General features: G+C 36.6%; 3 protein-coding genes across 3 annotated transcripts in view; 2 read left to right on the top strand and 1 right to left on the bottom strand.

The window, feature by feature from the left end:
* LOC123665129 overlaps positions 1–7,485 on the bottom strand; it is a 73,139-nt gene extending 65,654 nt beyond the window's left edge. Inside the window, exons 1-7 of the mRNA XM_045599475.1 lie at positions 7,282–7,485; positions 7,096–7,100; positions 4,605–4,759; positions 3,719–3,840; positions 2,755–2,972; positions 1,797–1,928; positions 584–717 (exon numbers count right to left, since the gene is read on the bottom strand). Of these exons, the coding sequence (XP_045455431.1) occupies positions 584–717; positions 1,797–1,928; positions 2,755–2,972; positions 3,719–3,840; positions 4,605–4,759; positions 7,096–7,100; positions 7,282–7,346 (831 nt within the window). The 5' untranslated portion in view covers positions 7,347–7,485. The remainder of the gene's footprint in view (positions 1–583; positions 718–1,796; positions 1,929–2,754; positions 2,973–3,718; positions 3,841–4,604; positions 4,760–7,095; positions 7,101–7,281) is intronic.
* A 1,761-nt stretch (positions 7,486–9,246) lies between these two features.
* Positions 9,247–11,810, top strand: LOC123665032 (pyridoxal phosphate homeostasis protein). Its single transcript, XM_045599393.1, has 4 exons — positions 9,247–9,411; positions 9,751–10,108; positions 10,756–10,994; positions 11,495–11,810. The coding sequence occupies exons 1-4, from the start codon at positions 9,319–9,321 to the stop codon at positions 11,564–11,566; spliced, it is 762 nt and encodes a 253-aa protein (XP_045455349.1). The 5' UTR covers positions 9,247–9,318; the 3' UTR covers positions 11,567–11,810.
* Positions 11,811–15,115: 3,305 nt separating this feature from the next.
* LOC123665128 (piggyBac transposable element-derived protein 3-like) lies at positions 15,116–16,426 on the top strand. The gene has a single exon (XM_045599473.1). It carries the CDS (start codon positions 15,116–15,118, stop codon positions 16,424–16,426), a length of 1,311 nt encoding a protein of 436 aa, XP_045455429.1.
* The last annotated feature ends 351 nt before the right edge of the window (positions 16,427–16,777 follow it).

Raw genomic sequence — 16,777 nt, 5'->3', positions numbered from 1 at the left:
TAAAACGTAAGATTTAAATAAAATGTTAATATAATACAGAGAACGGGTTAGCGCAATGGTAGCCTTAGACTCTTGCTATAGAAGTCGCCAGTTTGCTATAGGCTACATATTATCACACTATCACCTACGGGGAACGAGCAGTGAGCCTTTATTTCTTCAACGCATTCTGTAACAACGTGTAATCTAACGACGCATATTTGAATGTTTTTGTTATTATGTTAATAACCATGTCAAAAGCTAGCTTCACACTATAAATTAAGACATTCTGTAGTATATTTAGTATCAGCATTGAACCCGTGCGAAGCCAGGGCGGGTCGCTAGTAGTGAAATATTGTTTTTGACGACGCGTTGGCACAGCTGTCAGCACTGTTGCGCTAACGGTTGCTGGTTCGATTCCCGTACATTAAAAACATTTATGTTAGCCATATAGATGTTTGTCATAGTCCGAAATTTTTTCTTGTGTATTGTGTGTGTTTCCGGACCTCCCACACAGGATTTTTTTTTTACTTGGGGTCGTGTCGTGAAGTGTTTATTATTATCGTTTTTGTTGTTTGTTTCCACACAAATGATTTTCAAAAGCTACCTCTAGGAAATCCTGAACACTAAACAGGTCGTTTTCTCTGAATTTCGTTATATTGTTTATCTGAAATATGGCTTTGATAATGCAAAACCATCCTATAACCACTGAGTCATCTTGTGCTGACGGCCAGAGCTTTTCTGTAAAACATATATGTTTATTATTACTTAAGTATATAGACATATTTTTGACATAAAATCAAGGTACTTAAATAAAAGTAAAAAAGACACGACTCCTTCATTGGTGCAGTTGAAATCTGCTTTCGTTTCCAGGGCTATGGTTTCGATTCCAGACCTAAATCTGGGTGTTATATTAATGTAATAATATTACATACATTTATTTAAAAAAAGATATTATTATAAAAATTTATATATTAATCGGTTAATACCTAAAACATATAGGCTATACCTAGGCTTATGTTGCCAAAACAAAAATTTGTATACTATTCAATACTTAATCAGTAATATTAATAGCTATCTGAGACAAACTTCTTAACATTCCATGGATTCACCGTACAGGTGCCGGGTCCATCGTGTGGCAGAAGGAGAAACTCAGAGCAGTTCCCAGGGCTTGCGACCTGGGTGTAGGTTTAAGGAGGCCCTCTTTGAGATGAACATCAACGCTTATCTACACTGCTCGAGTTTCCCGCCCTGCCTAGCCAAACTTGGTAGGAACCTGTTAGTGCAGCCTTAGACACTCGTTCTAAAATAGAACTTACTGCAGTTCTCGACAGGACAAGGTCTTTCAAAAGATTATAGAGATATTTTGCTGGTATACCTCTCGCTCCTACTTCTACCGCGTATAAGTTAACCACATAACCATTTTTGTTAACATAAGTAATAATGACGCCGCGTTGGCGCAACGGTTACAGCCATAGATTGTACCTGTTGCGCTGGCGGTTGCGGGTTTGATCCCCGCACATGACCAACATTTGTATTGGCCATACAGGTGTTTTCCGTGGTCTGGGTGTTTGTGCAGTCCTTGTGGGTCGCCCCACCGTGCCTCGGAGAGCACGTTAAGCCGTCGGTCCCGGTTGTTATCGTGTACACCTGATAGCGATCGTTACTCATAGTAGGGAATATATCCGCCAACCCGCATTGGAGCAGCGTGGTGGATTAAGCTCTGATCCTTCTCCTACATCGGGAAAGAGACCTATGCCCAGTAGTGGGATGTTACAGGCTGAAACGAAAGTAATAATATAAATAACATTAAGACTTACCAAACGTCCTAGCAAGTATATTTGTAAGTAGTGGCTCTCTGTGTGAACATAAATGTGCGACGCAATTGGCTACACCGCGCCTTACTGCCGGCTCTGTACTCTCCGCGTGAAATAATAAGGCCTTCGATAACTCTGAAACGAGATAAACGAATCTGTATAAAAAAACTAGTGTGCTTTAGACCACATGACTGAAGTAAGACTTCTGCGCAATTGGCCTGCAGTGTCTTTGTTATATGAAATGTAACTGGCTATGAGAGAAAGAGAGAAAGAAAATGTGTGCCCACACCACTCTCTCTTGCTCCGTCCGCCTCGCCCGATCACACTTTTCGTAACGCTCTCGTCACGCATTCACCAGCTTACTACCCAGGTCAAGCGTGCTTAAAGAAGTTTTACTTCAATAATATTGTATTTAAATAATATTTACAATATCTGACTGATTTACTAGACAATCATTTATATAGGTCATTCAGATGTAGTATTTTTGTTTGTATTGTGTTAGTTTCTAGAGTCAAACACAGAAATTACATTCTACAGGTTTGTCATTGAGTATGAGGTGTAAATAATACATATAAGGGTTAAGAGTTTTTTTTTTTTTTTTTTGTTTTAATATGATTATTATAATATCTATCAGTCGGATTTTAAAATTCATCTTGTGTTTAGAACTTTAAATAACCTCATTTATTAATAAAGATTAGGGCAACAATTTGTAGACATACCCATGGTCAGACTAAACAATAATAAAATAAAAAAATTAAGTAAGGTCTAGAAAGTAGGTTTGTTGAAGGAAAGGTCACAAAACTCACAAAAATAATAAATTATTCATTATTTTAAAAATAAATTTGCACATTTGCATTTTTAAAATGTATTTTATCTATTCTTGCAAAAATGAAAGTATCTAAGTCACCGAAAAAAAATTAAAAAAAATTGAGTACAATTAAATATATTTATTTTTAATTACCAGAAATTTCCTCATCCGTAGTATACTCAGCCAAAGCTGTCAAAATCCTTGGTAGATTATTCTCTAAAGCTTCCACAATTAGCTGAATTTCATTTGTCTGTCGTACGATTTGACTGAGTTTAGGGAATAACGTTTGTGCTTGAGAACGTATCTTGCCAACGCCAGGTCGGAGCCAGCAATCTCCGAGGCAGATTCGTGATAGGGCTGCTCGAATCCATCTGTAAGTAAAATAAATACTTTTTTCAATGTATGTATTTTAAATTTTAATCTTTTTATGTGTGTTATTATATAATAATTTCACTTAAAGCTAAACTTGTAGTCAAAAATAACTGTTTTTTTATTTTGTCCCAAAATCCAACAGTATCAGTGAAATTACAAAGCACAATCATTATTTTATAACAATAACCCATTGCCTTTTTTTACAGCAACAAGTTTGTACAAAATAAAGACATATTTAGACAAGAAAAATTGTTAATTAATTAACATAATTAGCCCAGTAAAGCAGTTTGCTTTGATGTATTGAGGGATGATTCTTATTTCTTTATTTGAAATTCACATCCATTGGGCGATTAATTACTCAAGTATACAGCACAATATTGTGCAAACCTTTAATTTGAGTGCATAATTGTATAACTTTGTGGTATTGTTTTAATGTAGAAAGCTTTTTTATGTATGCCTTTATTAAATAAATAAATATAGATCGGCATTCCTGTGACTGCCTAGTAAAGCCAGGGTCTTAATTTTTTTTTAATATGTACATTTTTAATTTTTTTCACATATTGTCTAAGGCTCTGAGCGAAATTTTTCTTTAAAGAACAAAAAAAAATTTTAAAAAATTCGAATTTGTCCAGTAGGCATAGCTTGACTTTGATTTCTTAAAGGCATTTCATCTTCAAAGGTTCTTTTTACAATAAAAGCATATGGAATCGGAATAATTATGAAGGTAAAGAAAATTCAAACATACCTTGCATTTTTATTAGTGTCTATTTGGTTTTGCAAGACAATGTTTGTTTTGAACGAATGAAATGCAAAGCCTCCAGCCACTGCTCTATTTAATGCCTCATCTCCAAGTAAACGTACTTCTGCCTGTATTTAAGGAAAAATCATAGGATATTATTGTTTATGACACTTCTATGAATTTTAATATATCATTACAGCCTATACAGTCGACTGCTGGACATAGGCCTCCACAAGCTTATGCCAAAAATAACGTGAACTCATGTGTTTTGCCCATAGTCACCACGCTGGGCAGGCAGGTTGGTGGCCGCAGTACTGGCTTTGTCGCACCGAAGACGCTGCTGCCCGTCTTCAGCCTGTGTATTTGGGTGGTTATCCCGCCACCGGTCGGCTTTTAAGTTCCAAGGTGGTAGCGGAACTCTGTTATCCCTTAGTCGCCTCTTACGACACCCACGGGAAGAGAGGGGGTGGCTATATTCTTTAGTACCGTAGCCACACAGTACAGTAAGTATATATCGATATTTTAGAATATATCCCAAGATTTGGGCAAGTTATATCATGATTTTATATACCATTAAGTAAAATATTTATTGGACTTAGTGCCAGCCTTGACTTAAACTGGCAATGTTTGAGTTATGGGTAATTATTGTTATTAAGCTATTAATAATAAGAAGGTAATTGTTTTATGTCTCAGTTTCCTAATAAACTTCTTGACGTTTAATGCATGTTTTAATTAGCTCCTTACTAGAGTACCCAATTAGAACAGAACCTTGGTCTACTTCACTTATCATATCACATTAAAAATAAGCTGGTAAGAATCTCTACTAGAGGACCCATCAACAAATATAAAATTTTTTTTAAACTGGGTTAATGTATAAATATAGTGTACTTACACTTTCATTGCTAGCTAAGTTTAGTAATGTTGGTATAGCTGTGTGTAGTAAGTTGGCATAATGGCGAGAGCAATTTTGACGACTTCCTAGTGCTCCTAAGCACCGACCTAAAGTTCCTGCCGCGGTCTGGAGCTCGTGGCCCCTGTAAATATTTACTTTTCATCAAAAATTCTATAGATACCGTAATCTAATAATATTAATATTATTTATTTTTATATACAGCTACTTGGGATGTGAATGCTCCTATAGAAGTGGAATGGGAATCCATCAAGGAGCTGCTCACCAAAACTGCTGGTAAAGTTTTCGGACATTGTAGGGTGAAATCATCAGACTGGTTTTTCGAAAACCTAGATCAGCTTCAGCCTTTAATTGACTCCAAGCGACAGGCTGCACTCAACTACCATTTTGATCCCTGTGAAGTCACACGCGCTGAACTCTGCACTGCAAAATCTTCCCTCCAGCGAACTTGCCGTCAGTTTGCCAACGCGTATTGGATGGACCTGTGCAGAAACATCCAGGATTGTGCGGATGCAGGAAACTTTCGCGGTGTTTACGCGGGGATTAGAATGGCTATCGGCCCTGTACAAAAGAAAACGGCTCCCTTGAAAGAGATCGACGGCTCTATTATAACCGACAGTAGTCGTCTGCTGGAAAGGTGGGCAGAACACTACACAGAGCTTTATTCTCAACCAGCCGAGATCAGCCACGTAGCAAGGGAACTTATTCTGACATTACCGGTTATGGCTGAGCTCGATAGCCTGCCTACCATTGGAGACCTTCATGCGGCCGTTCTGCAGCTCAAATGCAACAAGAGTCCCGGGGTAGATGGTATCCTCACAGAACTCCTAAAACTCAAGTGTGTGTTACCACTTCTGCATAACTTTCTGGGCAAATGCTGGGAGGAGGGGCGATTTCCTCAGGATATGCGAGATGCAAATATTGTTACATTGTATAAGGGGAAAGGTGACCGCGGCGATTGTAACTCTTACCGCGGCATATCTCTTCTTAGCATCGTTGGCAAACTATTTGCAAGGGTCATGTTGACTAAACTGCAAAGTCTTGCTGAACGGGTATACCCTGAGGCCCAGTGTGGCTTTCGCTCTGGACGGTCAACCACGGACATGATTTTTACCCTCCGGCAACTTCAAGAGAAGTGCCGAGAGCAGAACACGCCCCTGCTGATCGCATTTGTTGATTTAAACAAAGCTTTCGATACGGTGAGTAGGGAGGGGCTATACATCGCGCTTGAGAAAATAGGATGTCCCCCAAAACTGCTGGAGCTGGTGAAATCTCTTCACGATGACACGAAGGGTACCGTTATCTTTGATGGCCAAATGTCCGACGCTTTCGACATGCGAAGAGGGGTTCGCCAGGGCTGTGTGTTGGCACCCACTTTGTTCGGCATATTTTTCTCCTTGCTGCTGAAAGTTGCCTTCGGTGATGCACAACAGGGAGTTCACCTACACACAAGAGCGGATGGGAAATTGTTTGGTACCGCCCAGTTGAAATCTTCCCGTAAACGAGAGGATTTATATATCGATAGTCTGCTCTATGCCGACGACGCAGCCTTCGTGGCGAAAACTCCCGGGGAGCTTCAGACTTTGTTGGACAAGTTTGCATACGCATGTTCGCTGTTCTCTATGTCCATAAATGCAACGAAGACCGTAATTCTAGCGCAGGGCTACACCTACCAGCCTTCTATCTTGCTGGAAGGCGAACCCTTAAAAGTAGTCGACAAGTTCTGTTACTTGGGGTCAACTGTGTCGAACAATCTTTCCGTTGACGGAGAGATTGATATCCGCATCGGCAAAGCGGCCACGACGTTCGGCAGGCTGCGTACAAGAGTATGGAATAACAAACACCTTACCGCAAAGACTAAGATGATAGTCTATCAAACTTGCATATTAAGCATACTCTTGTACGGAGCCGAAACCTGGACGTCGTACGCCAAACAAGAGCGAAGACTTAACACTTTCCACATGCGCTGTCTTCGTAGCATACTTAACATCACGTGGAAGGACAGAGTAACAAATGAGAGAGTGTTGGGGATTGCACAGCTTCCTAGTGTTGTCGCTCTCCTCAAACAGAAACGCCTGAGATGGCTGGGACATGTACACCGAATGAGCAGTGCGCGTTTGCCCAGACAAACCTTATTGGGCCAAATTGCGTTTGCAAAGCGTAACGTGGGGCGACCTATGCTGCGTTTCAGGGATTGCGCTAAACGTGACATGGTTGCATTTAACATTGATCGCAACTCTTGGGAAGATCTAGCATCGAACCGCAATGAGTGGCGGAAGACCATCTTCACGGGTTGCAGAACCCACGATAGCACCTGGTTCGAAGACCTGGCTCAAAGGCGTGCCAAGAGACACAATCGCAAGGGGGCTCCTCCACCGATGAATCCCCAATATGTGTGTCCAAAGTGTGGACGAATGTGTCGTTCACGGATTGGCTTATTCAGCCACGAACGGCGTTGTCGCATAAATAACACAGACACTGATTAAATCATCTGTCAAGATGTTACAGGCCTTAACTAACTATTTTTATATAATAATTGTTTAATAAAAAACTAATAGAAACATATTTTGTAACGAAATAAGTGATCTTAGGTACAACACTATTTTTTTTTTATATTTATATTTGATGCAAAAACATTGCCGCATTAGGTATCACTTACTTCGCGATCCCTTCGTTGTTTTTTAAATATTCCAACGCCTTCTCCGCCTTTTCTAACACGTTCATGACTGCTTAATAATCAGTCGCGACATAGAAACAATGATTTTTTCATATCTATACGTAATAATATATATAAATTAGAATTTTTCGCAGTAAAAAATTGCAACAAAACAAACGGGAAAATCAATCGGCTGTGTTGACGTTTCGAAGCAGTCATACCAGAATTACCAGATTAATAAACTTTCCTTGCTTATGTAAATATAATATATCTATTATCTGTCTAATAGTTATAATATAAGAAAGTAAATCCTGAAAACCTAAATAAAATTAAGTACAATGAACTTGAAATCTTAATAATATACATTTTATTTGTATTCTCTCATAAATTCTAGTTACATACATAGATCGTCAAATACGTAATAATTTTTCTAACAAAATAAAGTTAATAGTTATAGGTCTTTTAATAGTAAAACTTTTTATAATATAGCGTGATTTTCTTCAGTTTATATCATATCAGTGCTATTATACATAATAGGCATTATAAAATAACATGAAGCATTGTTGAACTATAATAGTACTGTGAATGTCAAATTGTCAATTATTAGACTTGCGCAAAACAGTGCTTCAAAGTGTAATGTAATATTACATTACATTTCGTACTGAGTAATATGGCATCACACCATCACACCGAACATTACCCGAAATGTGTACTGTTCGGCGTGACATATTTCTTATGAAATGCTATATATCACGTAATTGTCATCACACCAAACATTCCATGAGATTTTGTACTTATATTATGTTTAAGTGTACGGTGTTCGGTGTATTACGTAGCAGACCAAACATCACTTTAGCATAAAAATGGTAAATGAGAGGTGGAAACTGGCTAAAAATTCATAATATTTGTTTTGTTTTTTTTTTGTTTGGTTTTCTAAAAGTTTGTTCTAAAATTAGCTTTGATTTGTAAAAAAAGTTGGTTTCCCTTCATACTTAAGTAAACCCCAAGGAAAATTGGGATATTTATTCCAGGCTTAGGATAATCCAATACACATGGACAACTAAATTAATACTAGCCGTGATCCGCGATTTTACCCGTTTAGTTTCGATCCCCATGTGATTATTGATACCAAATTTCATCAAAGTCAGAAAACGTAAAAGGTAGATAGAGTTACTTTCGTATCCCTACTAATATTATAAATGTGTGTTTGTTTGTTCGTCCTTCTTTCACGTCAAAACGGCTGAACCGAATTTGTCAAATTTTGGTATACAGATAAAACAGACCTTGGAGAGCCTTAGGCTACTTTTTATCCCGGAATCATAACAGGAACGGGAACTACGCGAGTGAAACCGCGGGACGCAGCTAGTTTATAATATAAGTTAGGAATAAACTAATGACCATGAATACTGGCGTATTTAAAAATCAACTTTATATACATACAATGATTACTTTTTTTATGCCAATACTTCATTTATAATTTTATTTTCACAAGCAACATAAACAAACAAAACATTTTAATAAATGCAAAAGCAGAAATTTGAACTCGAATTTTAGCGGCAGTCAAGTACGTAACGCATTATTAAAAAGTATTACGTACAGTGTTGTGCTATAATATGCCTTAGTATTCTTAAATACGATTCATATTTCACTTAAAAAAATGACGGAAACTCGCCACGGCTCAGTAGCTCGGTCTCACTCATACTAACGAAAATAATATAGAGCTAGAGAGTGAGGTTATGACTGGTTGCAAAAGTGCGCCGCGCATCACCGTGTCTCACTCAGTAAGTGAAGTTAGACAGAGCAAATAGATAAGAAATCCAACATTCCGACCGAACAGAGCGCGTAATGTCAAGTGTGATGTGTAATACTTCATTTCGTCGCGTAATGTGTGATGCCATATTTCATTTTCGAGTAATATCACGCGTAATGTATCAATTGCATTACTTACACATGTCTATCAATTATCATATGTTATACTGATAAGAAAGATAACACACGTCAATATTGTTTTACTTTGGATGAACTAAAAATACAGAAATAATGAGTGACGAAAAATCTGAAGAAGTTGACATAATGCAGAATTTAAAAACAGTTTTAGCTCAAATAGATGCTGCAGTCCTTAGACGGAGTAAAGTAAGTTTAAAAAGTTGAATCTGCTCTCTTTACAAATTTCATTGATCTGTTCAGCTTCAAACATCACACTGTTGGGCATAGGATTCTTTCTAATTAGCCGCTCCATTGCAGGTTGGTGGATTCTATTGTGGGTTAATGGACTTGTTAACTTATGTCGTCAAAAATATTTCTTAACGTCGTTTGAAGTTTACTTATTAACTTATTACCGATTTGTTGATATATCTGTGTGAACGATTGATTTTTTGATAATTTTTCAATAATCAAAGTTATTTCAAAAACTATATCTCAATGATTATAACGATAATTTTGAAGTCTAAACCAAATTGCTTAAAATTTCAGGACCTGCCTCAAATCATACCAAGACTAGTTGCTGTATCAAAAATCAAACCAGCCTCTCTAATCATACAAGCCTATGAAGCTGGCCAGCGTCACTTTGGTGAAAACTATGTTAATGAACTCTCTGAAAAAGCTAACGATCCACAGATACTCGAAAAATGCAAAGACATCAAATGGCACTTCATAGGTCACTTACAAACAAATAAAATCAATAAACTATTAGGTTCACCAGGATTATTCATTGTAGAAACGGTTGATTCAGATAAATTAGCAGATAATCTGAACAAACAATGGGGAAAAATAAGGAAAGAAGAGGCAAAGTTGAATATTATGGTACAAATTAATACAAGTGGTGAAGAAGGTAAAAAATGTTTTTTTTTTTGGTTTCTTAACTTTTTTTTTTTTGTGCCAGTATTGTGGTTGATGTTTTCAACTAACATCCGAAAAAGAGGAGGTTATCAATTCTGCTATATTTTGTTTGTTTGTTACCTCAAAACTTTTTACTGGGTGGACCAATTTTGATGATTCGTAGTCATGTGGTCCCATTTTAATTGAATTGAGATTTAATAAGTACTTTTCAAGCTATATCTAACAATGCGTATTTACTTGACAATTTTTTTTGGGGACCTACATTCGATTATACCTAATAACTTTTTACCGATATACCGATTTCGATTATTCTCATTTTAATCAAAAGCTGATACTTTTTATGTGGTCCTGTATAAATTTTGATCGATATTTGACAACTACTTTTAGAGTAATCTTCGACAACATGCATTTAATTGAATAATTTTTTTCCTGTTCCTATGTTATATTACATGTTGATTGAAGTCTGTTTGTTTGTCGTTTGTGAGCAAACACAATTATATCTATTAAGTAATTACTATTTTTGTTCATTATTGTGTTGGAAATAAGGAATCTTAGAGCTACGAGAATTTGCTGCTTATTTTATAAGCTATTAACGTTATGAACTTATAAACTGTATAGAAATTTTTATATTATTTTTAGCAAAAAATGGTATTGAACCATCGCAAGCCACCCAACTAGTTGAACATGTTATTAAAAATTGTCCTAATTTAGACTTCAAAGGTCTCATGACAATTGGTCAATATGATTACGATCAAAAGGCTCCTAACCCAGACTTCCTGACCCTAGCCAAATGTAGGCAGGAGGTATGTGAAAAGTTAAGTTTGGATATAAAGCAAGTTGAGCTGTCTATGGGAATGTCTTCAGACTTTGAACATGCTGTGAGTATATCTATTTAACAAACTTCAAAAAAAAACCTCCCCCAGGTTCTCAATTTGATTGTTACTTTTTTGATGAGTGTTTCCTCATAACTTCACATGTATCATCACACAACATGTATGTTACTTAAATTTTATTTTTAATGTATATCAAACTGTATGTCTTCCTAATAAACATAAATAAAAATAAAAATAAAAACTTTTACTGGGTGTACCGATTTTGATGAATCTCTTTTTAATCTAAAGCTGGTGCTTGTCATGAGGGCCCATTTAAATTTGATTTCTATCTTTGACATTGGTAAAATCGACAATGCTTCATTGCAACAAGTAAACGTCATTAAATCTAGAATTAATTAATTGATGACTGATGAAAACTGGTCATAGTAAAGTGAAGTCAGTTTTTTCCATTTGCAAGCAACACAAATTAGCAAAAAATAAATTCTGTGTGTAGAAGATCATATCAATATAGTGGATAAGTAAATGCAATATTTTTATTATTTCAGATTGAGTTAGGAGCTACAAGTGTACGAGTGGGTACAACAATATTTGGTGTGAGACCAGCTAAAAATAAGTAAAATCATTCGACTCTATTAGTTTTATGGGGCTTATTGATCTTCTTAGTAACAATACAAATATACAAGTTATCATTATGATATTTTATTTTTGTTATTAAAATTATTAATATAATATGGAGCTTTTATTTATCAGTTTTCATTCTTTAATGTTTTTGTATTATTGACTGTACAAATAACTCAGCATACAATGTTTAACATTAAATTTATTAGAATCCAAAAAAAAAACCATAGTTCCTTATGATGAGTTATTTACTTCAGTTTTATTTTACTTTTATCTTCTGTTTTTGCAACATCTATAGAATAACAATATTAATTGTACATCACAAATACATAAACGAGTGTTTCACTACACTAGACAAAATAATATAGTTGTGTGATTGATATCTGAAGATCTGGCGAGTAGGTAATATAAATAAGGATACCACGAAGTTGCGGGATGTTTATCGATTGGCAGCGTTACCGTATTTACTCGAGGGCCAAAAGGACTATGGCATGGGGTGGCATTCTGCGAGGCGGCGTAAGCCGAGCATTGGTGCTAGAGATGTAAAAATTATGAAAAATATTAAATTTGTGGAATGGGGGCCGAAAAAAAAGACAATGTCAGCCGAAATATAATGGGTACTTATGTTAGTTCATCGAGTATTATATAAAATTGTACGGAATAGGGAATAGACGGCCTAAAAAAAGGTCAGCCGATAAATTCAGGGGCGACAAACTTTATTGGCCCAGGGCGCTGAATCTTAAAATAAGCCACTGATTTGCAGTGCTGTCGGGATGTTGAACTAAGAAGCTGCTATAAATATTCTTCATATAAAAATAATAGTGTGGTGTGGTGTTTTATGAAACCACGATGCAATTGAACATTTTTTTTTCAGATTGTAGGTATTTAAATACCGCCGAACACTTGCACGAATAAGTGAGAATATAAATGCTACACTGTCAGCTGATGCGAGCTATGGGCCACTATGGGCGCCGCCATATCGTTCTTGGTAGCCTCTGCCATGCGGCTTTCACTTTATTGACTACTCCTATTCCGTAACCAGTTGTAAATATGTAATGCGACATGCGATAGATGAACCAAAAAAATTTGAAGCGATAAAATAAAAGTTTCACTTTAATAAGCTAGATACAGTGTTTCCCAAAGTGGGCGATAACGCCCCCTTGTGGGTGCTGCAGTACTAAAGGGAGGCGGTAAGAGACCTAGAAAAAAAATGGTGGCGTTGGGTAAAGGCTTGAGGGGCGATTTGTCATTTAATCTATAGGGACTCTCGACTACAACTTGTGAACATCAACTAATATTCATTAAAAGATTGCTCAAAGGGGTCACTATAAAATAATATTTTCTCTCACTAGGCAGTAGACAAAATAAGTTTAGGAAGCCCTGCATTAGAATAATTCTAGTTTATGTCTTTGTGAAGTAGGTACCTATAATTATTATAAATTATTCAGACGTAAAACAACATTATATGTGTATGACTTCGCTAAAGCTTCTTGACACAAGGACGGTAATAGAAAATTTGAGAAAAAGATATTTTGGTTTCGTTTGAATGTAAATGTAATCGGTTATTATAGATCTTCTTCTACTAATAAAATACAGGGCATAAAGGCTTTTAAAGGTGCCAAACGAGCACTGGTGATTTTGTCAATGACACGTAGTATGGAAAATAAATGAAATAGATTGATCGGTGTGGTCAAGGTTACAACTATCATTAATTTATAATTTATTATAAAATTATATTGACGCCGCGTTGGCGCAACGGTCACAGCCATGGTACCTGTTGCGCTGGCGGTTGCGGGTTCGATCCCCGCACATGACAAACATTTGTATTGGCCATACAGGTGTTTGCCGTGGTCTAGGTGTTTGTGCAGTCCTTGTGAGTCTCCCCACCGTGCCTCGGAGAGCACGTTAAGCTGTCGGTCCCGGTTGTTATCATGTACACCTGATAGCGATCGTAACTCATAGTAGGGAATATATCCGCCAACCCGCATTGGAGCAACGTGGTAGATTAAGCTCTGATCCTTCTCCTACGTGGGGAAAGAGGCCTATGCCCAGTAGTGGGATATTACAGGCTGAAGCGATAAAATTATAAAAAGTATATATATTATGAATATGAATTAGCAGCAACTAAGTTATAGTATAACACGCCGACCAATGGCGGGATAACCATCCAACTGCTAGATTTGAAATACACAGGCCAAAGATGGGCAGCAGCGTCTTCCGTGCAACAAAGCCAGCCCTGCGGTCACCAACCCGCCTGCCCAGCGTGGTGACTATAGACAACACAAATGAGTCCACGCCATTTTTGTTGTGAACTTGTGGAGGCCTATGTCCAGCTATGGACTGTAATAGGTTGATGTGAGTGAGTGAGAGTGAAGTTATAGTTGAGTGTAAAAAAAACCCACATATGTTCACCTGCTACCACAGATAATATCTACGAAAATCTATGAAATATAAATACAATAGTGGGGATGGGGAACGATCAACGGATCAACGAATGAACGAAGTGACGAAATTGTCAAAGTGACAGCTTTATGTGAATTAACCCTTTACCGCATTGCGTACCATATTTGTACCAAACCATAATTTCAGCAATATTTTTGAAAATTCGATATTTTTTGTCGTTTTGTGCATAGCTTGTCAAATAGGTTACATTAACTATTCGTAATATACAAATAAATGCCATCTACTAGCAATTGTTTGAATTAAATCGTTAACCAAACTTGGCGATCAAACTGTGACCGCTTCGACGCGTGTTCTCTAACTTCAAAATTATAAAATAAATGTAAAACTTCGTGTTATTGCAAAAAACTATTTATTATACGAAAGAATAACATATAAAAAATATTTATAAGGTAAGTTTTATTGTTTTATGTAGACATAGTAATATTTATGTAGTGTTAATAGTATGGATCAAATTTGTCACAATATGCAAAAATATTCTTATTCTATTGTACCTTATTTGAACCATTATGCACTTTCGACAAGTGTTTATTAGATTATCGAATAATAGTTACTATACAGTTCAGAGAAATCTAGTTGACTTTTTGTGTAAATATCGTTACAGAAAGATTGATAACATGGACCGATGTCGATTTTACGGAAGTATACATACAATAATTAAGGATTTCCCAGATGATAGCATGGACGAAGATTTATCAGATGACGAACTTCGGAGGAACAGAGGCCTTCACCTGCCACCCCTACTAATACCAGAATCTGATGAATCTGACTCTGATCTAGACGATAACATACTTTTGTCTCAATTGGCCTCATCTTCAACGAGGACTTCTAGGGCTGAAAGACCGCGATGGAGGGATGGATTTTTAGAAAGGGCTGAGTCCGAATTGCAGTTTACTGGAGATGTGGCTTTGCCTGCAGATATTAGAGCTTTGGAGACCCCCTTTCAAATCTTTAAATATTTTTTTACTGATGATATTTTTAAATATATTTATGAAGAAACTAACAAATATGCTGCTGAAAAACGACCTGAAAGAATTAGTAATATTTCTGTAAAAGAGCTGGAACAATTTGTTGGCATATGTCTTTACATGTCAATAATACAATTACCATCAACGAGATGTTATTGGAATGAGAACCTGGGGCACCCGAAGATCAGTACAGTAATGTCCTGTAATCGTTTCGAAGAAATTAAACGCTTTATTCATTTTAATGATAATACTTTGCAAATACCTAAAGGCCAGACAGGACATAACCCTCTCCATAAAATTCAACCGTTTTTGGACCACTTAAGGCAGAGGTTTTTGACAATTCCCAAAGAAGAATACATGGCTGTTGATGAACAAATAATACCAACCAAGAGTCGGTCATCTATGCGACAATACAACCCCAAAAAACCTCACAAATGGGGCTACAAAAACTTTGTGCTTAGCGGCAGCTCCGGATTTAGTTACGATTTCGAAATTTATACTGGAGCTCAAGGTTGTGTAGAGTCTGACAGTAATTTACCGAAAATTAGTACTTCTAGTGATGTTGTAGTTCGTCTTTCAAGAACGATACCTGAAGGAGCTAACTACAAGCTATTTTTTGATAACTGGTACACATCATTGCCGCTTTTGATTTACTTAAATAAGAAGGCGATTTTACCTTTAGGCACAATCAAAGCCAACCGTATTCCGGGCTACAAGGTCCCAGCGGAAAAGGATTTGAAAAAATTGGGCAGAGGTGCAACTATTGAAAAATTAACCACTGTGGATAATACTGATATTTCCATCGTAACCTGGTATGACAATAGAGTTGTAAACCTGGCTTCAACGTACGTTGGCAGCAGACCGGCATCAGAGGTTCGTCGCTTTAATAAAAAAGAAAAAGCATACCAAAATTTACCATGTCCAAAGGCAGTGATGACTTATAACAGGCATATGGGTAGCGTGGACTTGTTGGACGCTCTTCTTGGGTACTATAGGATCCAAATTAGGTCCAAGAAATTTTACCATCGCATATTTTTCCATATGATAGATATAGTTACAGTCAATGCGTGGTTGCTTTATAGACGTGGGCTGGATGAAACAGAACCATATCTGCCCTTAGCAGATTTTAAAATCGCTGTAGCTGAAGGTTTATGCCAAGTTAATAAGCCAACAACCAGTGCCAGACGTGGGAGGCCGTCTTATGAGCTGGAATATGCTATTGAAGCAAAAAAACTAAGAGGGCATGTTGCTATTATGCCCTCTATGGATGTAAGGCTAGATAAAATAGACCATTTGCCCATCTGGACTACTAGACAGCGCTGTAAGGTACCAGATTGTAGTGGCAGGTCACATGTCGAGTGCCAAAAATGTAAAGTCAGCCTATGTCTTAACGACAAAAGAAATTGTTTTTTGCGATTTCATACAACATAAAATATGATTTTTGTTGCGATTTTTAATTAGGAATTTTATAAGTTGAAATTACAATTATTAGTGATTTATGCTCATTGTGCCAAATACGTACCAAACTGGAAAACTGTTATTTTTCTTATTTTTTTTTCAATAAATTTAAAACGCTGAAACACGTGTCTTTTTATTTCATATTTTCTACCATATATTTTTTTTTTACTAAGAAATAAAAAATCATGCAGTAAGGGGTTAATCATTTGTATTCTGTGATCGCATGCGCCACGAATGTCGCTGTTATGCTGTAAACGGTTTCTATTAAGTGAAACTACAATATATGTATAGTTTTAGTCGTAAAATCAGAGTTGAAATTTTATT

Source organism: Melitaea cinxia, chromosome 23 (assembly GCF_905220565.1).
Source record: "Melitaea cinxia chromosome 23, ilMelCinx1.1, whole genome shotgun sequence".
NCBI classification, from domain to species: domain Eukaryota; kingdom Metazoa; phylum Arthropoda; class Insecta; order Lepidoptera; family Nymphalidae; genus Melitaea; species Melitaea cinxia.
This window is presented reverse-complemented; position numbering and strand designations above follow the sequence as displayed.